The 23005-nt window shown below is 46.6% G+C and overlaps 1 protein-coding gene across 3 annotated transcripts in view; it reads left to right on the top strand.

Annotated features, from left to right (window-relative positions):
* The window catches only part of UXS1 (UDP-glucuronate decarboxylase 1), a 94329-nt gene extending 76873 nt beyond the window's left edge, over nucleotides 1–17456 (top strand). For all 3 annotated transcript variants that reach the window (XM_008008291.3, XM_008008292.3, XM_073023299.1), the window contains 5 exons: nucleotides 5973–6016; nucleotides 9747–9807; nucleotides 12070–12127; nucleotides 14004–14107; nucleotides 16612–17456. In XM_008008291.3, the coding sequence (XP_008006482.1) occupies nucleotides 5973–6016; nucleotides 9747–9807; nucleotides 12070–12127; nucleotides 14004–14107; nucleotides 16612–16743 (399 nt within the window). In that variant the 3' untranslated portion in view covers nucleotides 16744–17456. The remainder of the gene's footprint in view (nucleotides 1–5972; nucleotides 6017–9746; nucleotides 9808–12069; nucleotides 12128–14003; nucleotides 14108–16611) is intronic.
* The last annotated feature ends 5549 nt before the right edge of the window (nucleotides 17457–23005 follow it).

Here is a 23005-nt window from a genome sequence, read left to right as displayed (position 1 = left end):
TTGTAACCAACTGAAATACGAATTTTCCAGCCCCAATCCCTGTCAGTATAGTGTATGCTCTTCAAAACCAGGAACTTTGTTTCATTCGTGGTTGCATCCCGGGCTCCCAGAAGACCACCAGGCACATGGGCGCAGGAGAGAAATGTTGGGTGGACTAGTTACTGCGTTGTAGTGGCCGCTTTCCTTTATGGTAAGTGAAAGCGGTGAAACTTCCTGTCATCTCATATTCCCCTCTTGCTGCTGCTTGGGGTTCTGAGGAGCTCGTGCTGTGCCCTGCGAACCCCTTAGTCCACCTGATGAGTTGAGAATTCCACATCTGAGGACAGCCTGGTGCCTTTTTAGTGACTGTTCAGAAACTCCCTCCTGCTGTGAGATGAGAGCTGCTTTGTTTGCAGAGTAAACTGTGAAAGCCTCCAAGAAGCAACTTGATTTAGTGCCTCCTTGGCAGCAGCCAGGGCTCCCGGTGTCCCCTAGCCACCCCAAGAATGCCTGCATTGTTGGCAGAGGTGATAATTCATGTGTTGTCTTCACACCGAGCAAGCTTTTGTGCCAGAGACAGAAGGGAGAAGATCTCCGGAGCCGTCCATGACTGCAGTTAATCCAGAACGTGGCGGGCTTCAGTCTCTGTAGGCACCTTCTGGTGGCAGGAGGCAGAAGTCCCCAGGGAGGCCTTTCAGAATGTGTTTTGTTTCCTTTGTCACACAGAATTCTGTTTCCCGGCAAGAATTTGATGAAGTCACTGACTTCATTCTTTTCTGTCCAATTGAGATACCATGCCTCGCTCTTGTCAGACGGCTCTGTGGAGCGGTCTGGGGAGAGACTCACAGGCCTGCCTCAGCCAGCCTGTCTTTAGAAACACTCGGTTTATTGAGGAAGGGAAATAAGGAGGCGTGTCCACCTATTTCCTTTTCTGCTACATTTCCAACAAGTCACTTGCGAGATGAAGACCTCTTCAAGGGTGGTCGGAGACGGCTCGGTGTCTCGTCCTCCCTTTCCAAGCGGGATGGGCGTGATTGCTTACCTTGCAGCTGTGTTTTTGAGCAGATTGCTCATGCCTGTCTTAGCATCTCACTCGCTGCTGTACCAGATGCCTGTGAGGAGGACTCAGGGAGAATGTCACTAGGTTAAGTGCATCATACATCAAAGCTATATTTTAAGTGGAATCATGTAGAAGTTCAGCCGATTTTGCATCTCAGCTTAGAAAATAGATGAGTGTGGTTCAGGTAGAGCTACTGTCCTAAGTTTATTTTCGAAGAGACTTTGGCCCACAGTTCAGTTACAGCACATTCACAGAAGGGGTTCACTCTGCTCTCCACCTTACATGATTTTTCCCAGGTTTGGATTTGCCCAGGACAGGTCAGACGTGGCAGAATTGGGGTTTGAATCCAGTTCTATATCATTTTAAAAGCCTTGCTATTCTTCCAAAGGGAAATTTTGGAGAAATCATACTTCTAAGACCAAGTCAAAGCTGGTATGATGTTTAGCCTTTTTACTGATATTGTGGTATGTTAAGTGATTCTTACATTGGGCCTTTGTTTGTGGCAGAGGGCCATAGGATTTGTTAAACAGTTACTAAATGGTACTAAAGTATAGTGAAGAAGACTTTATTCAGGACCATCATGACAGGAATACGGATCATTGCAGTGGGATTTTTCAGGGGGAGAAAAACTGGGATCAACTCCAAATACAGTACAGGCAAGCAGAATTTTCAGCCAAGGAGCAGGGAGGAGATGAGTGGTTGGAAAATGATTAAGAAGCATCAGAGGTAAAGAGGATTCTAGCTAAACCAATCTAACAGGATTCTTGCTGATGACAGGTCAGGGTGATCGGACACACTCTGGGGGATATGAGGAGTGAGGAATGTGAGATATCGAGGGTAAGGGTTTCTCTAAACTGACTTAGCAGGGTTCTTGTTAAAACTAGATTTTACAAGGAAGTGCACAAATGGGCCTAGGAGAAGGTACTAGAGCCTGAATGAAGTTTGGACAAGCAAAGAATCTTTGTCACATCTTAAACACATAAAGCACAGCAGCTGGGGACATTGCCAAGTGATCACGAGAGCTCCTTGCTGCTCCTCACCCCCGGCTGGTCCTCTCCCCTGTTGATGACTCCTTGATCATCATGCTGCTTTGACCTGCACACAGCCCTTCATTCGCCGGCCCCCCGTAGCAGCCTTGACTCTTGCATGAATCTCCTTGCATCTCTTCTGTTCTGTGAAATGAAGCCAGAGGGACCGAATCTCACACTCTGTCTTCTGTTAGAAGAACAATGAGGAGGCTGAGGGAGCTCTGCTGACGTCAACTGTCCACACCAGATCCCTGTGATAATCATGCCCTGGATTTTGCTGCACACCCAATTTGTGCCAAGTCCCTGTGGGCCTTATCTTGAAGTGGGGGAGATGGAAGGCCTCAGACCACGCTGGGAGGGCTGTACACGGGCTGCAGTTGAGTTCTAGAGCCCGGGGAAGACAGATAGTTTGGATGGGGCATAATTGCATCGCATCTTCTCTCTTGCACACACACCCCTTTCTTTTACTTTACATTTTCACATTAGCACACTGAATATTTCACATGAATTACAAATCCTCATGTTGCAAAGTACTGTGTTAGTGAAATAGGGAGGGTAATTTAATCCCAAGTATAGATGATGGATGTGATACGCTATAGAAACTGAAATCCAGCAGGACTCTTAAGGATACGAGGAAGGAAGTGTTCCAGGCTACCACTGACACTGTGTCTTAGCCTAATGCACACACGGGAGCATACAAACCTTCAAGACTCTGTCAGCAAGGCCTGTCGGGGTGTGCAGTGGGCGTCCCACGGGATCCACGCCTTTCCACTGCAGCCCGGCAGAACAGCCGCCTCTTGTACTAGGGACTATTTCGTTGAGGCCTAGTTGCTTTGTGGACATCAGGTGGGACCTCAGAGGGGCTGCTGCTGAGCGGCTTGTGTCACCGAATCTGAAGGGAGCAGAGCTTACCCGGTGACCGTGGTGCCTGCAGATGAACCTTATATCGGTGCTGGCTGGGTGGGGAGCTGCCCCTGGCGAGTCATGCAGGGAAATGCGCCCACAGTTGTAAATCTTCCAGTGCGCTTTGAATGAGGCAACAGTGGGAAATACCCAGCAGCCTGCAGGTTATTTCGGGAGCCTTTTGGACTTCCCAGACTGCAGCCCTTTGGGATGAAGTGACATTCAAGCTGCTGAGTGTCTCCACCACAAGTCCCTTGTTTGGTTGAGCAGGTACCTGGTGTGGTTCTTCACTTCCTGAGCCTGGCAGCCTGAGTTAACCCGTCCCGGTCTGGGGGGTTACCCAGCATGTGGTTCCCTGGATTGTGTTCCCTCCAGGGCATGTTTGGGTGGAATAGAAAGCCGCCACTGTGCTCTTCTATGGCTCCTCTCTGAGAGGCGGCGTGTGCGTGGATTCCGCAGCTCTGGCGGGCGAGCCTGGGCTTTCGATCAGGCTGAAGACTGGCCTCGGCTGGCTTGTTGAAGGCCACTGCCACTCTGCACAAAGGTGGGCTTTCTGTGAATGTGGCTGGAATGCACTGGCGGACTGGTGAGCCCACCGTCACAGTGACCCTGACTGAGTGCGGTGGGAAGGTGCAAAACAAGTAGCAGAGGTGCATCTGTGCGCTCAGCTTTGAGAGCGGAGCCCCGGACGCAGGCAGAGGCAACGGGCAGGACAGCAGCACAGCCCCAAACCCACCTGTGGAGGAGCCTGTGACGTGGGAGTTGCCTAAATCCGATACTCACTACAGTGAGGTTGTAGAATGGCCTGGTGCCAGCCTGAGAGCCACAGTTAAAAAAAAAAAAAAAAAAAAAAATTGTACAGGCAGTTCCGAGGTTATGAACACAATAGGGTGGGAAAAAGTAATCCTGAACTTGGAGTCAAGATAAATTTGACTCTGCTAGGTGCAGGTCACTGCAGCACTTTGACCTTCCATCACCTCATCTCCAAAATAAGGTTGTGAAAAACAAGAAGAGTTACACCTACAGCACTGGTGTAGAGGGGAGTTTCCAGGCTGAGGCAGTAGGTGGACCTCCTCTCCTACCAGATCAGGCCCAGCGCTTCCTGCCTTCCTTACATGTGTCAGAAGGATCAGCCAGGCCGGAGAATCAGGTTCAGACAGAACTCAAGGAATTCCCCTCTGCTTCCAAGAGGCCCACGCCCATCTTCCCTCAATGTTCCTTTACTGAGATTTGTTGCAGCTGTAGTTTCTGTGTTGACAGGAATCTCCATTCCTCAGTATCCCCAGCCTTTTCTCAGTGGAAGGCCTTACCCCCAAGAATAGAACCTACATAGATAGAACTGATACACCTGTGAAATTGGCATATGTAAATGCTTATTAAGAAAACACAGAGATAGCCTTTGAACCTGCTAAATAAATAAGGCATTCAGGAGGTTTGAGGCATGTGCTTTTTTTTTTTTTTCTTTTTCTCTTTTTCTTTTTTCTTTTTTCTTTCTTCTTGCCCAGGCTGGAATGCAGTGGCACGATCTCGGCTCACTGCAACCTCCACCTCCCAGGTTCAGGCGATTCTCCTGCCCCAGCCTCCCGAGTAGCTGGAATTACAGGCATGTACCACCACACCCTGCTAGTTTTGTATTTTTAGTAGAGACTGGGTTTCTCCATGTTGGTCAGGCTGGTCTCGAGCTCCCGACCTCAGGTGATCCGCCCACCTCGGCCTCCCAAAGTGCTGGGATTACAGGCATGAGCCACCGTGCCCGGCCATGCGTGTGCTTTTCTTCCCCACCTGCTCCTTCTCCTTTTCCTTCTCAGAGCTGGAGGGAGGAGCTCCAGGGAAGCCAAGCTGAGTGTCTGGGGCTGAGGGGGCTGGTGCTGTTCTCAGAGCTGCTGGCAGGCTCTTTTTTGCTGTCAGGCGGGAGGAGGTCCCAGGGTTGTTTAATCATCAAGCTTGTTCCCAAAGGCAGTCCATTCCTCCCAGCTGCCTGCTTTCCACCACAGGAAGGCACACGAGCAAACAAAACCTCCGAGGGCACTCTCGTTCCTGTGATGCTGCACTTAGGAGATCTCCCCAAGCACCTCTGTTGCCATCTCCGCCTCAGGGAGTGGCATGATCCATGACGCTCTGCAGGTCGTTCAGCAGATGCTTATCCCATGCTAGTATCGCACCACGCATCGTGCTGGGCTCCAGCAGGGCAAAGAGGGTTTGGACACCAGTCCTTCTGGGGAGTTCACAGTTGGGGGCAGTCGGCAAAGGGCTTTCCCTGGGGAATGAGCCAGAGGAAGCTTCTCCAGGAGATGGCATCAGAGCCTGTCCCTGAAGGATAAGTAGCACTCTGCCAGGTGGAAAGCAGACAAGAGGGTCTTGGCTGGCAGAGCGAAGAACACAAGCCAAGCTCTGGAAATGTGGAGCAAATGTGCAGTGGAAACAAAGGATAATGTGACCCTCCCTCCTGCCTCCTCCGCGTCACTTTCAGAGTCTCCTGCATGGCTCCACCTTGGCCTTACATCAGAATCTCCTGGGGAGCTAGCTGTAACAATACCAGCAGATGCCGGCCTCATCCCAAACAGCCTGTGGACCAGCCTGGGCGGCGTCCCCGGCTCTGCTGTTGGGCAGTCAGAGTGAGGAACCCCAGTTAAATGCACGTGTTACTGTTTGTGTGTGTATCTGTCACCTAGCTGGACTCTGAGGTCACAGCCCCCAGAGCCTCACATGATGCCTGACACATCATAAGACTCCAGCAGAAGCAAATTCCTTCAGGCACTGTGTTTTGAGGGAAGACTTGACACATCTATACCAGGTGCACGCTTTAGGTATTGCTGCCGCCGTCTCACTGTCGGGGCATGGTCTCTAAGTAAGTGTGGGATGCGGCGCTAGATGCTTGGAGTCAGCACCACTGCCCCCTGGGATCAGTTTCGAGGTCAGTCTGTGTCCCCTGAAGTTCCAAGGACACCTACCCAGTACTGGTGTGGTTTTCTCAGGAGGCCTAACTGTTGGTTTCCTTCCAGGTATATGGATCCGGGTCTCAGACAAGGGCGTTCCAGTACGTCAGGTAAGACCGTCCTGCCCCGCCCCAGCCTTAGCAGTGCCTTGGAGCAGGCCTACTTGACTGACAGTTCAGTGTCTTGTATATATTAACCATTTCCATTTCCACAACACTAACACTATATATTGATTAAAAATGTTTAATTTTATGATGGGAAAACTTGCCATTCTCCGTTTAAAAGTTAAAATTTGCATTCATCTCCATGACTATTGAGACTCATGTGCTAATCTTTTACTGCCACCTAGCGGTGTAGCGCTGAAGTTGCCCAGCTCTGAGGGTGACTTGGGTGATTTCAGCGCAGGCCAAGTTAAGAGATGGCCTTATGCATCCAGCAAAGCTGTGAATGCCAGAATCTGACCCGTGGCAAACGTGGCTCGCGGGGTGGAAGAGGTAGTCCTTGTGGAGGACGCAATGTAGATAGTGTTCTCATGTTGAATTTCTTGCTGACACTAAATGCAGATAAAAATATATTTTTTGAATCGATTCACGTGGTGATTTTTATTGTTTTCTTGGCAATCCTTATAAATCCACTGTTTTGTTGTTCCATTCCACTGGTGATTAATTTTAGAAGGCAGTATGGATTCTCAGAGTAGTTAGGATAGAAGCAGCTGCGTATGCCAAAGTGCATCCACCAATATGTGGCTAGTGTAAATTCTGTGAAAGTTTCTGGTATCCTGAATTGTTATAAAACCCAGTTCTATATTTTGAACCCATATGTTTTCATTCTTCATTGCAAATACCCCAGTATGCCTGTCAATCAGGAAGTGTTATTCCTGCTGTCTTGGTGCCATCCCAGGGGCACCAGGGTGAGATGGTGGCTGTTGTGGTGCAGGTTGGGGTGGTGCAGGTCAGGGCAGCCCCCAAGTCCCACCTCAGCCAAAGCAACCACATAAAATTCTATCTACCCAGGACCCTTAGGTAAGGGTCCTGGGTAGGAGTCCCTAGGAGAAATGAAACTGGTAGTCAACTAAAATTTTAAAAACAATTCAAAATAACCACTGTAGATTTTTGCTGAAAGTATTTGTGAATTTCCATTTACTCCAAAAGAAAGCTGTGAGTAAACATTTACACAGTCAGTGGTTTTTTCCTCCCCACCCGTTAGTATCTTGCCTCAAGGGGCAAAAAGCCCGAAAGTGTTCTATAACCAGCTATGTTGCCTAAATAGGCATGCATATTCTAAAAAGCGATTTAACGGGGAAATGGCAGCTGCCCCCACTTTGGGACTGTGTTCATTTCAAAGCATTTAGTGTAGGCACTGTGTCCCTGGAGGAACTATCATGGCACACTTCTGTATGGGGACCGAATTGTGGGCCTCCCGTGGATTGAGTACCGTCTTCGCATAGTGACACGTTCTCATCCCATCCTCCTCCACTCACCCAGCTGTGCCCTTTCCTGAGGGAGTTCTGCTGTCCTTGGTTATGTGTGCCTGCCTTAGGCTTCCTCACCAGTGGCCCCCAGGCTTCTCTAGCCCCCACACCACATGGAATATCAATGAGATGTTGTGCGGTAAAAGGAAATCAGTCAGAACCCATTCTTCTTTCTGCTCTCATTATCTCAAGGGCATTGCCTGCACAATTCATTTAAAATAGCCTCAGAGACTTTTCTTTTTCTAGGGACTAAAATACTTTGAGCATTCGATGATGCCTGCGCTATGTGCTGTCCCAGCTCAGGACAAAATGCACGCAGGGTGCCCGGCCCGCTCTGATGGGCAAGAGTCCCCTGCCCCGGCAGTCTCTCTGTGCCCTGGTCACTGTCCTGCTTTGATGGTTGTGGCTCATGCTCCTAGCTGCCATCACATGCATCGTCCTCTCCCACACCACTTGACTATTTGAAAAGAGGGCATGAGCAGTTTCCCTAGACATATGGTTGTTAACCCTTTTAGAAAACCCCTTTTCGTAACACTTCCGTAGTAGTTATTTACTCCCCACTCTGGTGATCCTCTCCGGTTTCACGGTAGCGGAGCCTGAGATGACGAGGCTTCAGGGACTTTGCCATACTTGGGCAAGGGTTTCCCGACTTAACTTTTCAGTCATTGAGGACTCAACTGAGTTCATTAACTGACCAAAGTTCTGATGTTTTTCACAAGCAGTTTTTTAGGAACCGAGCGTCTTTTAGTAATGCACGATGTCTGGGTCCATAGTTACTGTATTAAATTAACCATTCTCCAAACCCATGATTGCCTCAAAACAACAGTGCAGGGAGTCTAAGGTGTAGGTGGCCATCCGCATCGACGTTTTGGCATGACCGTGTTTAGTATTCTCATGGCCGGTTTTGTCCTCATTTACATAACAGAGGCATGCTATTTTTTTAAAAAGTCACTTTGTCAAAATGACACTTGTCAAGAGCTTCAGGTTAAATGAGTGTGATCTATGCAATTGTGACCTTAAAAGTTGCCAGTTTGTCAGGTAAAAGGCCCATGGCCATCCATCTGCCCCCCTGAGGATGACTACCTGAGAGTCAGCCTTCTTCCGACTCACAGAGACCCCACCCCCCAGTTTCAATGTGAAAACCTATTGTGGATGCAGTGGAATGGCAGCTTTTAATGTCGTTTTACAAACGTGCACAGGTGTATGTCATGAGTGCGCTGTTGTAATGTAACAGTACTGCCATAGTGATGAAGTGACTTTTTGCTAGTTTCTCTAAAAGAGAAATCATCCAGGGTCAGCAGGGATTTGCATTAGTGCTTGATCCTTGAGAATACAACATTTTAAGCATGTTTGTATGAAATATGCATTTGTCATAAAGGAACACGCAGAAATATCTTATTTACTGAATACCCCAATAGTTTTTTTCAATTGAAAGCAAAACCTATCTGGGGTTTTCTTTTGGAAGTTTATCCAGACCCAGCGTGACCTGCTCCTCACTGGTAACGATGGAGGAGGAGAAGGAGAAGGGTCAGAGCTTTAAAAGTCTTCTAAGAATTGTAGCTCATGGAAAATTGGCATAGAAAAAGTGCTTGTGCTTATTAGCAGTGAGGTGTCATTTTTACGAAGTAACTTTTTTTTAACAGAGCCACACTTTAAAGCTTCTGAAACTAAGAGCCAAACCTTGGTAAGCGAAAGTTTGCTTACTTATCTTCACCTTCATGGCCCAGTTGATCACAATCCATTTGAAACATCCAAATATCCCTGACCGTTTTCATACGAGCTGTTTTGCGGGATGGCGACTTCACGGTCGGGGGCATAGGGAGTGACGTTTCTGTTTATTTCAACCCTCAGTATTGTCTGGCTTTATCTGTGATTTGCCGGTATGGGGATCACATACTGGAGTTCCTTCATTTTCGTGGATCTTGTTTTTAAAAGTAATCATGTGCTTTCGTACAGGTCAACTACTGGGTTCACATTAAACATGAATTTTCTTTGGAAACTTACGTAAACTCCATCTTTTTTGAGTGTATGCCTGTTTTAACTTATGCTTAGTTTTTCATTGTTAAAGGACTTCAGAAATGCAGTGGCGAACTCAGCCCCATCTCTCAGCTTCCATCCTATTTAACCATCTCCACCACACCCAAAAAAAGCAAATCCCAGACGTCAAATATATCATTTCATCCATAAATACTTTCGCATTATAAACACCATCTTAGTTTGCAGGATTTTACTTTGACATTCAATTTTCCATTTGGGTTTTTATTTTCTTCTGGGGGTGGTAATTTTTCTTCTGGGAGGGCTTCTACATGGCGCGTGGCACTAGCGCGTTCCAGCAGGCAGAGCCTCACCCGCCTCCCCTTTTTTTACAGTGATCTGGTGAATGGCCTCGTGGCTCTCATGAACAGCAACGTCAGCAGCCCAGTCAACCTGGTGAGTGCTCCTCTCCCTCCACTCTGCAGGACAGCTCAGACTTTCAGTCAGCACACTTAAGGCATTCATGTTTGTTGCTTGCTAAATACTAGAGGAAAAACAAACAGAAAGTAAGAGTATACAAAGAAGTAAAATATCTGCAAGGCATGGATGAGTGATGTAATTAGTCCCTCCACCTTCTGAAGGGCCCAGGTCTAAAATTGTGTGAAGCCCTTTGGTGGTAGTAGGTGGACATGTGTATGCATCTCATTTTCTTTTTACTAGGTGGGTCGTCATTATAAGACCTGATTGCGTTTTTAAAAGATGGAGGTTGTTCAGAGAGAAAGTTTTCCAGTTTTTGATGATGTCTGTCATTTAGCCGGACAGACCACCTCCGTGGCTTCTTGCCTTCCCTGCATGCCTGCCCACAGCCCAGAACCTCCCTGTTGGAGGGATCATCCAGCCTTGAGCAGTTTCAGTGCTGGTGAACTTGCTTCTGCTCAGAGAAATTCACCCTGTCTTTGGACAGTTCTGGCCAGCAGAAAACTCTTCCTTATATTGAACCAGAAATCTCACTTTCTGCACACCTAACCACTGACCTCACTTCTCCACCTGGGGGCCATTCATGGCAGTGTGATGCCTCTACATTGTGGTAACTCTCCAAAGATTTGAAGGACATGGTCCTACGCGCCAAGCCTCCTCCTCCTCCTTGGCTGTGTCAGCCAAGGTCATGGTAGGACCTCTTACCCTTTCTATCACTGAGTGATTTTCTGAGCAGTTTTGTTCCATCTCATTTAAAATGCAAGGTTTCCAATGTGGACTGTCCAGCATTCAAGATGTTCTGCGTCTATTGATGGCAGTGGACACAGGAACCCCTTAGCTCGCTAGAGACCTCCCCCTTAACGCTACCTCGATGAAGCCTTGGGGTCATTTCAGGTGCTTCTCCCAAACTACCTCTCCCGGTTCCTACACAACATTCTAAGGTTCGGGGAACTCTAAAATGTTGGCCATGTGACCTGTTTCTTGCAAACCATGTCACCTTTGCTTATGCATGTCTTTGTAACCAGCCATCTCACATACATTGCAGACCGTGCATTTTCCCCTGAGGTGAAAGGGAATTCTCATCACGTAGGGAAGAATGTGCCCTGGAGTGCTGACTCCATCCTGGGACTGTTGCTGATTCATGGGTACAGTGTGCCGCGTTTGAAAAAAACATTCACTTAAAACAGACCAGAACGTGCCTCGCACTGTAAGCCTCATCTTGCTTGCAGCATTTGCCTGTGTACACCGGAGAGGCCCGAGCCGCCCCTGCTCTGCGTTTTTGCTGCAGGTTCTTTAGCAGGGGTGTTGTCAGTGACTTCCCTGGGCAGCCAGGCTCTTCTCTGTAGATACCATGTTCCTCCTCCCCTCTTTGTGGAGGGCCTTTGCCCAGGGACAGTTCATGAACTTGGAATCGTGTGTGTGCCAGGAGCCCCGATAAAGGCAGAATCACTTTCTTCCAAATTCCCGTCGCTCCACTTTGCTAGTCAGTCCCCTCCGTGCTCAAGTGAGGCCCAGGGTCCCTTCCTCCACATTTGCCCTCTAGCTTCAGGCTAACCGAGGCCCTGGGCATGAAGAGGCTTTAGAACATAGAATTAACAGACTTTAAGGTGGTCTCTTATGATAGGCGGCAGTGGCGGCAGAGTGAGAGTAACAGGTGTTCTGATGTGTGATGGAAGGGAGAAAAAGAGCAAGTGGTTTTCCTTAAAGCCCCCACAAGTGTTCTCTCTTCATGAAGTGCATCGAGTTTGTCCTCTGGCTTGCTGGGGACGCTCGCCTGTGAGCATACTCATTTCTGCCTTAGCTTTCGGGTGTGAGATTGCACATCCTTCATCATTGACATGGTTAACACAGCTCACCCAGAGGGAAATAGATGGTGTTAGGAGAGCTAATTTTGTAAACCCAAGCTTTTATAAAAGTGACATTGAAGTTATGTTAAATATGAAATTGTCTGATACTCAGCGAGTGAATGTGTGCCTTCATCAGAGACTCTGGACCTATCCAAAGCCCAGCCTTGTACACAGCAGCTGAGAGGCTGCAGGTATAGATGGTGCAGTTTAGCACTGCCAGGTGAGTAACTGTCATCTTGGAAGCGGAGTACCCTCTGGCACACGGAGCTCTGCTGAAGCACTGCAGAGAGGTCAGACTTGGCCAGCAGACGTCTCTGCAGACACGCATGTGGTCTGGGTGGCGGGTTGCTTCTTTTGTCATGACGCTTATAACTGGAAACCCTTTCTTCCTTAGGGGAACCCAGAAGAACACACAATCCTAGAATTTGCTCAGTTAATTAAAAACCTTGTTGGTAAGTAGGATAAATCACTTCCTGAGTAAAATCGGCTGTGCCTGCCCTATCTGTGGGTAACACCTTGACTAGAAAGCGGGTAATAAGCTAATTGAATTGGATCAAAGCAGAACTTTTTATCAGGAACACTTAAGTGTTTTCTAATTTTTAAGGAATAGAAAGATAAAGGAGGGCAGGATGGCTTAGTTCTCAGTTTTCATTGCAGGTTTGCATGGAGTGGGAGGGAGGAGGAGATTTGCTCCCAGTGTTTGAGGCACGATTGTGTTAGGTCATCCTGCATGGGTGACAACTGTTGGATTTCCAAACTGGTCATGTCAAGCATAGCATTTCAGACAGCAAGAGACAGCAACCACCAGCTGTATGCTTCAGGCAAGTTTAAAATTTTGTTTGCAGTTCTGGTCATCCTGGCCGCCAGCCACTGGGGGCAGTGTAGCGTTGGGAGAACCCCATCAAGGTGGGCTCTTAGGCCATGAGAAGGTCAGGTCTTCCAGACCAGCCCTGGATTGCAGACGTAGAGTGCATGAGCCCTTGGCCTCATCCTCAGACTTCCTGGAGCTCTGAGGAGTCAGACTCTTGGAGGATGTCTGTTGTCTGGGGTTAATCTTGAAATTTGAGTGAAGTCACAACCAGACTGGACTGGCAGGTAGGCCAGGGAGGAGCATGCCACAGTGTGTCCTGAGGTGACCATTCAGACCCCACTTGGCTGGGTTAATTCCTCCAGCGTGCCCTTCCTGCATCAGGCTGCCATGTACCGGCGTTGGTCTAATCACCATGGACAGTTGGAATCCTCTCGTTGCTCATGGCAGTAGAGGCAGCGGTCTTCCTCAGACGTAGCCTGCATCATCTGCGGCTCCCACGCCGCTTCGGTGTACTTCTCAGCTTTTCCATCCTGAATCTGTGTTCCTCCCTCGTGAGGAAGGGGCAGGCTTAGATCCCAGCTCTCTGCCATCCACTCCTTCATACCCTCACTGCCCAGAGTGAGGCCCGTGGGCCAGCGCAGCAGTAGCATTGGGTGCCTGTTAGAAATTTCGACTCTCACACCCTAGCCCAGGCCCCCAGATCAGGATCTGCATGTTGACAGGCTCTTCAGGTGATCCGTGCATGCTGACGCTTGAGAAACTCTATTTGAAACCTAAGGTTGTGGGGAGGGGTGTGCAGTTTCCCTGCTGTGCTTCTGTGTGTAGCTTTGTGGCACACCATCCTGAACCACCCGTGGTGGTGGTTTGCTGCAGAGTCTCCGATGTGGCCTCCATGACGGGGAGGCAGGGAAAGCCTCCACAGGCTTTCTTCTGCAGGTCTGGCCCACAGTCACTGGTGGGGCTGCATTCTGCCGGCCAGTGGGGCCTGGGCCCAGCAAGGGTGCAGAACAGGCCAGGCTTTGCCGTCCTCTGAGAGGTCCCTCCAGCTGGGTGGCTGCACATCTTGAGTCTCAGGGCTGTCCAGGCTCCGCGCACCCAAGTGTGGCCCACTTGGGGCATCCACCTCAGGGATGGCCCCACACCACGTTTGTGGTCTCACACTGGAGTCATGCTCAGTGGGCACATCTCACTTGTTACCTGGTGTGGGTGGTCTGCCTTGGAGCAGCCCTCTTGTACTGGGCGGAAACTCAGGCCTGTTGAGACAGAGTAACGTGCCTCCCACCAGGCTTTTGCTGGGCGCCTGCACAGTCAACTTGGCTGCAGCGGTTGCAGGAGCGTTCCCTGGACTTCCATGCAGGACAGTCCCTCGGGAGCTCTGGGGCTTCTCAAGAACTGCATTTCCACCGCCTGCACCCTATTCACACTGCATATGGGGTTTGACTTTGATGTGGATGGTAAGGCCGCGCTTCCCCGTGCTTTGTGATTCTTGCCTACCTTTTTTTCTTTAAACATCTCAGGTAGTGGAAGTGAAATTCAGTTTCTCTCCGAAGCCCAGGATGACCCACAGAAAAGAAAACCAGACATCAAAAAAGCGAAGCTGATGCTGGGGTGGGAGCCCGTGGTAAGTGCAGGGAGTTAATGCTGCCTTGTGGGGAGGGGCCTCCCGTGTCCTGTCTCTGCTGTCCTGTAGGCACCGACCCTTGTCAGGCAGCCCCCAGGGGAGCAAGGTGGGCTCGGCATCCAGGCACATAGAGGGTTTTCTCCAAGCAGTAAACGCTCTCCTGTATCAGGAGTCTCAGAGAATGTTACCTGGGAAGCAGCTGGAAGCCCCTGCTCTGGGCTCTGTTTTTGTAAAATCACACACACACACACACACACACACACACACACACACACACTCATACTCTCATACACACACACTGTCATACAAACACTTGTACACACATATTCTCACACTGTCTGCCACACTGGCATATATACACTGTTACACGAACACACTTAATACATGTATACTCACACTCATTTTCACACATACACATTCTCACATACACTCACACGCACACTCATACACACATTCACACATACACTCCCACTTCCACATACATACACTCCCACACACACGCACACAGCTGACTGTGAACGACATGCCGAGAGCACTGGCAGCGCACACTCAGAGCCCTGCGTGGCTCCGGTTGCCTGCCTCTCGAGTGTGCGGGGCCAGGTCAGGAGCAGGTGGTCCGCATCAGCCCCGCAGTGGAGCCCCTGGTTGGAAGCATGTGAGACTGAAGGGTGTGGAGGAAGGGGAACTGCATGCCGCCTTGTCGTCTGAAGGGGGCAGGGTGGGGGCAGCTGCCGCCCCCCTGGTGCTGAGCCTGAACCCAGCCTGCCTCTGCTCTGCTTCCTGCTGTGCCCTTCCTGCCTTGGGTGACTGCAGACTCCTCCCCGCCGGAGAACGCTCACCCTCAGGGCTGCCTGTGTCCTTCAGAGACCACCTGTGTGGGGAGGTTGGCTGGTCCGGCTGCATCTACAAAAGCAAGCCCACCTCATTTACTGTCAGCTCTGCCTGGCTGTTCCCTCTTTGCCCACCCTCATGTGCCCCACTGAAACTCAGGCTCCCCTTGGGCAGAGGCGTGTGGCCCTGTGTCCAGCAGGAGCCCAGCACCTGTCAGACCTGACACACACTGGGTGCTCAGCCAATGTAGGAGCGTCTTGGCATGGCCCATGGGTTGTGGTGCAGTCAGAGAGTCAGGGACGCAGTTGAGAGCTCCGCTTACCTTTTTAAAATGTGCATAGTGAGAGCTGAGTAGAATCCTAGAATATTGAACTTTAAAGGGACACGAGAGTTCCAGCCTGATGATCCTTATTTCATTCTATGATGTCCAAGTCTAAGTGATCTGCTAAAAGCCACAGATATTTGTTGAATGAAATAAAAATACAATTATACCCAGACTTCACAAAATCTAATAATCCCAAGCTGTACAAAACCAATTATAGCAGCTTAGGTAGTTTCTTGTTTTTTGAAGCTTTGTAAGGGGCCATTGGTCCCTTTGTAAGGAGAACCTATATTTTTAAACAAAATATTTTTTGAAGAGTTAAATGTGCATTCGCTAGGTATTAACTCTTGCTTTTGATGTGAGGTGTATGTATGCTCAGTATCTTTATTTTTCTGGAATTTAGACCTACAGTATTCTAACATTCTTGGAATGTGAGCCATCTACCACTGGTTTCTCTCCTAGTAGTAGTTTTAATTTATAATAAATTTTTGAGGGATATGGTCCAAAGAAACTTACAGGCGTTATCCATCTTAATTGTCCCAAGTGTGTGTGTTTAACAGCTTGTTGAGCTATAATTGGCATACTGCAAACTGCCCATATTTAGAAGATACAGTTTGATAAGTTTTCATCTATTTTGACACCTGTGAAACCATCCCCACAGTCAAGCTGACAGACAGACCTTCTCCCCCAGTGGTGTCCCAGCACCCCTTGGCAGTGCCTCCCTTCACCTTTTCTCTTTCTGCTCTTAATCAGCAGTTGATCTGGCTGGTTTCCTGTTGACTGCAAAGCAGCTGCAGATGAAGGTTGCTTTCTGTGGTGTGGGCTGCCGTGGGTCCCCTCTCAGACTCAGCCTCTTAGTATGGTGGGGGTGCAAGTGGGCCACGATCCGCTGGGCAGTGTAAAGGGCTGATGTCACGTGGGAGAATCAGGCGTGTTGATCAGATGCAAATCACCTTCCCAGAGCATCTTCCCGCCACTTCAAGGTGGATTTCTTCTGAAAGAATGGGGCACATGGGCATTGTCTGAAAAACAGTCTTGCCAGCTGATTGAAACTGGAGCAGACATTATACCGGCAAGAGGTGGTTGGGGTCTTTTGTGGGGTGGAGCTCACTTGGCTTCAGTAAGAGTGACACTTGTTAGCTCCACAGTACATTCTGAAAGTGGCCCTGCAGGACCTCTGGCTTCTCTCGGTGGGCCGTGATGCTGGATGCTGGATGCTGTCACAACCAAAGCGTGGTTCTGTGAGCGTTCCTCTGAAGGAGGCCCGACTGGCTGCAAGGTGGCACTTCTTCCTGCGATGCCCTTCTGTCAATGTGACCTTGTCTCCCTTTCTCGCTTTCCCTTTAAACAGGTCCCGCTAGAGGAAGGTTTAAACAAAGCAATTCACTACTTCCGTAAAGAACTCGAATACCAGGCAAATAATCAGTACATCCCCAAACCAAAGCCTGCCAGAATAAAGAAAGGACGGACTCGCCACAACTGAACTCCTCACTTTTAGGACACAAGACTACCATTGTACACTTGATGGGATGTGTTTTTGGCTTTTTTTGTTGTTGTTTAAAGAAAGACTTTAACAGGTGTCATGAAGAAGAAACTGGAATTTCATTCTGAAGCTTGCTTTAATGAAATGGATGTGCCTAAAAGCTCCCCTCAAAAAACTGCAGATTTTGCCTTGCACTTTTTGAATCTCTCTTTTTATGTAAGATAGCGTAGATGCATCTCTGCATATTTTCAAGTTTTTTATCTTGCTGTGAGAGCATATGTTGTGACTGTCGTTGACAGTTTTATTTACTGGTTTCTTTGTGAAGCTGAAAAGGAACATTAAACGGGACGAAAAATGCCGATTTTATTTATAAAAGTGGGTACTTAATAAATGAGTCGTTACACTATGCATAAAGAAAAATCCTAGCAGTACTGTCAGGTGGGTGGTGCACCGGCATTGACTTTAGGGCAGATAAAAGAATTCTGTGTGAGAGCTTTATGTTTCTCTTTTCATTCAGAGTTTTTCCAAGGTCTACTTTTGAGTTGCGAACTTAAGACTTTGAAATATTCCTGTTGGTCATGATCAAGGATATTTGAAATCACTACTGTGTTTTGCTGCGTATCTGGGGCGGGGGCGGGTTGAGGGGGACAAAGTTAACATATTCTTGGTTAACCATGGTTAAATATGCTATTTTAATAAAATATGGAAACTTACCAGTCATGGACTTCCAGTTTTAAAGGTTGTCTTTCTGCTTCGGCATGGCACTTGTTGGACTGCTACGGAAAACATTGGAAAATGTAGTTTAAAAGAAAATCTGAAAACATTCAGGTTTGTGCACTATGTAATCTGATATGTAGCTATTGAAAACATTTATATGCTACTCGGGCTGAGTGTATGCGTATAGTGTTCACTGCCATGTGACGTTTTCAGATCTTAGCCAGGGTTAGAATCAGTTTTGTGACCTTCCTTGGCAACACAGACCAGATGGAGAAAAAAAGGTGCAAGTTGTCTCCTCTGGAGAGATTTGTGAACTAGGCTTATTGAGTGAAAACTTTGAGAGCTTATGTTTTCAGTAAGAACCCTTTCAAGGTTCAGTGTTAGCATTTTGTTTTTCCTCTTAATAAATGGAAGAACAATGCGATACGTTAAAGCTCCACATTTTCCAAGTAGATTGGCTCCGCGTGACAGCAACACAAACCTGAGCAGGCGCTGCGAGGATAAAGGTTTCTATGTATCAGAAGCATTTTAAAATGAGAGATCCTAAGATACCTAACCAGTGTAAGCTAGACTTGCCTGTCCTTTACAACCACCTTGGGATTCTTCTTAATTGGACATATTTTTGGAATCCCAATCTTGGGCAGGGCAGAGGATGATGTGGTTTTGTTTCGTTTTCGTGCTAAATTCTCCAGAAGATTCTGGAACTAGGGTCAGTGCTAGATTGGATGTGGTGTGAGAGAGAAAGAGGAATCAAAGATGGTTTCTTATTTATAATTTTAATTATTTTAGCCAGAAGTAAGTGATATATCATTTACCGAGATGGGATTAACAGAGCTGGGAAGCTTATTTGGGAACTACTAATGGTGACCAAGACATTGAAGAAGGAGTATAGACAGGGACAGCTGAGAATTTGCAGGGGTTAAGTTCTACGGTGCAATTTGGGAGAACCTAAAGGCCCCAGGGTCCAGAATTCTCTTACCTTGTTACTTGCTAGTTAGTATCTGAAATTCTTCCATGAGGTTCATTCTTTGGTTTTCTTGCCTGTGATTTTCATACAATATTTTCAGGGGAGGGAGGAGGAAGGGGAAGAGGAGTTATATCTAATTTACCCTGAAGAAAGAAGTAGTGCGTCAAGGTTGTAGTGTAAGGTTAATTCCCATGAATGTCCTGGGAAGAGAGGGAAGTGGAGTTGAGGGGCCTGGAAAGGGATGAATGGGTAGACAGAGCATGGTTACCGTGGTCTGAATGTTTGTGTCCCCTGTAATTCATGAGTTAAAACCTAATCCCCAGTGCAATAGCATTAAGAGGTGGGGTGCTTAAGAGGATTAGGCCGTGAGGGCAGAGCCCTTTAGTGCCTACAAAAGGAACTACAAAAAAGGAACTTTTGTAGTTCCTTTTGTAGGCACTAAAGGGCTCTAGGGAGCTTTTTTGCATCTTCTGCCATGTTTTAAGGACACAGCAAGAAGGTGCTATCTATGAGGAACAGCCCCTCACCAGACACTAAATCTGCCAGCACCTAGATCCTGAGCTTCCCAGCTTCCAAAACTACCAGCAGTAAATTTATATTGTTTATAAAGTACCCAATCTGAAGTATTTTGTTCTAGCAGCCCGAACAACTAACACAGTGGTGCTCCGGCATCTCAGGATTGGCTCCCGGTTGAGGCATCACTGCTATTGCTTGCAGGGATGAGACTGGTACAGCTGCTCTTACTAACTTCAGTGACCGTCATAGTGGGCTTAAGCAAGGTGCAGATTAGAGACTGAACACACTGGATTTCCACTACACCCTCTTAGGTACTGAGCCCAGTCCACTGGCCCAGCTGGACTCTTGTGACTCTTGTGGCATTACCTCTGCTCCAGCCCCGATAGCATCTCTTATCACAGCTCTGGTGCTTCATAGGCCACCGTTCTGGTTCATGGTTCTTAGTTATGTGTGAGCTTGACTTTGTTCTCAGTCTAAAAGGTGTATTGAGTGAAATGCTGGTCTGGTGATGACTGTGAGCTACAGTTTGGTCTCTTAAGACTGGGGAATCTAGAAAATACTCAGCAGTTTCCTAGGGCAAAAGAGTTGTGAGTTTTAATGCTTCAGTTCATCTGTTTAAAGTGGTTTGTTGACTTCATCCAGGTATTTTCAGTGGTTGGTTGTTACCTTTGTAAGGGAGTTGAAAGATTATATTACCCTGAGAACTGATGCCATAGTATCTGGGGTATGATGCACTGAGCTTCAGAGACAGCAGCAAGACTTGGTTCTAATCACCGTGATTAATCCACATGTTTTCTCTGTATTAAAAAGCCCTGAGTGTGTCCTTCTTGGACCTTGGCCACTTTGGAGAACAAGAGTCATTTTTATCTACAATTGTGTTGTGGGAAAGAAAAAAGTAAAGATATTATTATCGAAAATAATGTTTTTAAAACATCTTGCTATTTTGGTGCTGCTGAATTTTAAGTTTCTGTATTTTATACACATTTTACTTGAAGTAAAACTAATGTGATGTGGTATAGAATTCCAGGATGTAAGAGTCAATATAGGTGGCTCTACCATGTACTAACGAGGGGAGGTCAGTTTTTAAAGAAATGAAGATAAAGGAAAATGCAAGGAAGAGACTCTACCATTTTTAGAAAATAGATATACTTTCCCTCATCTTCCTACTAAGTACAATTTAAAATTCTGACATTATATGTAAAACAAGCATAAGATGCTGAAAGTAGATAGAAAAAGGTAGACCAGCCAGGCACCTCAGGACCCGAGGAAGAATGCACTGGTGATATGGGCTGAACCGTGTTGCCTTAAAATTTATGTTGAAGTCTTAACCCACAGGACCTCAGAATGTAACTATAGAAATTAGGCCTCTGAAGGTGATTATGTTAAAATAAGTTCTTTAGGGTGAGCCCTAATTCAGTCTGACTGGTGTCCTTGTAAGAAGAGAAAATTTAGACACCAGAGATATGCATGCACAGAGAGAAGGCCTTGTGAGAACACAGCAAGAAAGCAGCCATCTCAGCCCATGAGAGAGGCCTTCGGAGAAACCAAACCTGTCGACACCTATTGATCTTGGACTTCTAGCTTCCAGAACTGTGAGAAAAAGGAATTTCTGTTGCTTAAGCCACCCAGTCTCTGGTATTTTGTCACGGCACTCCTAGCAAACTAATACAAGTAGTGAGTTCCCTGGGTTTTCTTTTTGCCTTCTATATGCCAGCCTTGGAGCTGGATAAGTTATTAACCAAAGAGTGCCAACAGACACAGTCAAAAACCCCAACAGAAACCTATTCACTGCTGCCAGCATACCAGGGAAAGGGCAACCTAGTAAAAAGGAAAACTTTTAAACAGAAATGGCTCTACTGTAGCCAAACACCACATGAAAAACACTACAGTCCTACCCCATCCCTTCCAGCAAAGACCACGTGGGGCCTGGAGCTCCACCCTCACCTAACTTTAACAAGATGCCTCAACCTGCCCCCACCCCCGCTCTTTGCTCTGGTGCTGTCAGCAAAGGCCTATAGAGGCCTGGGACTAGAAGGCCTGAGCTGAGATTTGCATCTCTACTGGGTAGTATTGACCGCAACCCCATGGCATCAGCCACCTAGTGGAGAGTCAGGGCTTTCAGCACTCTCAGTAATCAGCAATAATAAGGCAACCTCAGTAAAGGCCACATGGGGAACAGTAACAAGCTCCCCACCCCTGACAGCCTGAATGTTACCAGTGGAGGCCTGGAGGGAAACCTGGGCTTCCACCTGCTACCTGGCAGTAAAGAGGCAGGTTCCCCACTTCCCCCCCAGAGCAGTCAGAGTAGGCCTGCTAAAATTCAAGATTTAAATCAGACCCAGAGTCTTACAGCAGTCAGGATTGATGAGGTTTAAGTCAAAAATTATTCACCACACCAGAAACCAAGAAGATCGCAAGGTAAATGAGAAAAGATAATCAGATGCCAGCACCAAGATCACATAGACATTAGAATTATCATACAAATTAAGTTTTAAAGCAGCCATTGTAAAAATACTTCAATCAGCAATTATAAATATGGTTGAAACATGAATAGAAAATTTTAGCAAAGACAAGATACGAAGAACTAAATGGAAATTTTGGAACTGAAAAAATAACAGATAAAAAGCCCTGTGGATAAGTTCAACAGCAGAGTGGAGAGAACAGAAGATATAACAATCAAAATTACCCAGTCTAAATAACAAATAGAAAACAGACTGACAAAATGAACAGAGCCTTGGAGATAAATGGAACAAAGCATCTGTTGTGTCATTGGGATCCTAGAAAGAAGAAAAAGGATGGAGAAGAAAATTTAAGGAAGAAGAGCTGACAATTTCCCAAATTTGACCAAAAAAAAAAAAAAAAAAAAAAAAATCAAAATGCTGAGTAACCACCAAAAAAGATAAACCCAAAGAAATACATGCCAAGATATATCATGTTTAAACTGAAAATTAAAGGCAAAGACATGGTCCCTAAGGCTGCCAGAGCAGAATGACACCTTACCCCCAGGGGCAAAGCAATTAGAGTGGTAGCAGGTTTTTCAGTGGAAACCACTGAGGCCTGAAATAAGTGACACAAGTGCTGAAAGAAAACTGTCACTTCAGAATTCTATATCCAGCAAAAATGTCCTTCAAGAATGAAGAGGAAATCAAGACATTCTCAGATGAAGGAAAATTATGAGAAATGTAAATGAGCAGACCTCTAAAATAACAACAGTTATCTAAACAGGAAACAAGGAATCTTGTGGCATCAAGCAAGAAGAAAGAACATAGAATGAAAATATTAGTGCAACAGGCTTTCCTTTTCCTTGTAAGTTTTCTAAATTATGTTTAACATTTGAAGCAAAAATTGTAACATTCTCATGTGGCTGTCTATGTAAAGGAAATAGTTAACTATATTATACATACCAGAAGATAAAGGGAGGTAGCATTTCTACACTTCACCCAAATGGGCAAAAGTTGACACTAGTAGATTTCTGGTGAGTTCTATGTAATGTAATACCTACAGCAACTAGCAAAAAAAGCTATACAAAGAAATGTACTCAAATGCACAAATAGAATGCTTTAAAAAAAAAAAAAAGTACAACCTTCAGGAAGGCAGGGAAGAGAACATGAAAACTATAAAACAAAGTAAAATGGCAGATTTAAACTTTAACACAACAATAATTGTATTAAGTGTAAATGGCCTCAGCACCAATTAAGAGTATATTTTTAAATGGCCCAACTATATGCTGTCTATGAGAAACTTCAGTTAAAACAGTATATGTAGGTTGAAAGTAAAAGGATAGAAAAAAATATACTATGCAAAAATCAGAGGAAAGCAGAAGTGACTACATTAATATTAAATAAGATAAATTTCTGAAGAAGAAGAAAAAAAATTGCAAAGGTCAGAGGAGCATGACATTATAATAAAAGGATAAGTCCACCCAAGAGATCCAGTAGTCATAAAGGTGTATGCAGCAAGTAACACAGCTGCAAAATATGTGAGGCAAAAACTGGTAGACCGTAGAAGAGAAATAGATAACCCAAAATTATAGTTGGAGACTTAAGCACCATTCTCAACAGT

Source organism: Chlorocebus sabaeus, chromosome 14, assembly GCF_047675955.1.
Source record: "Chlorocebus sabaeus isolate Y175 chromosome 14, mChlSab1.0.hap1, whole genome shotgun sequence".
NCBI classification, from domain to species: domain Eukaryota; kingdom Metazoa; phylum Chordata; class Mammalia; order Primates; family Cercopithecidae; genus Chlorocebus; species Chlorocebus sabaeus.
Note: the sequence above shows the minus strand (reverse complement) of the source record. Positions and strands in the feature narration are given on the sequence as shown.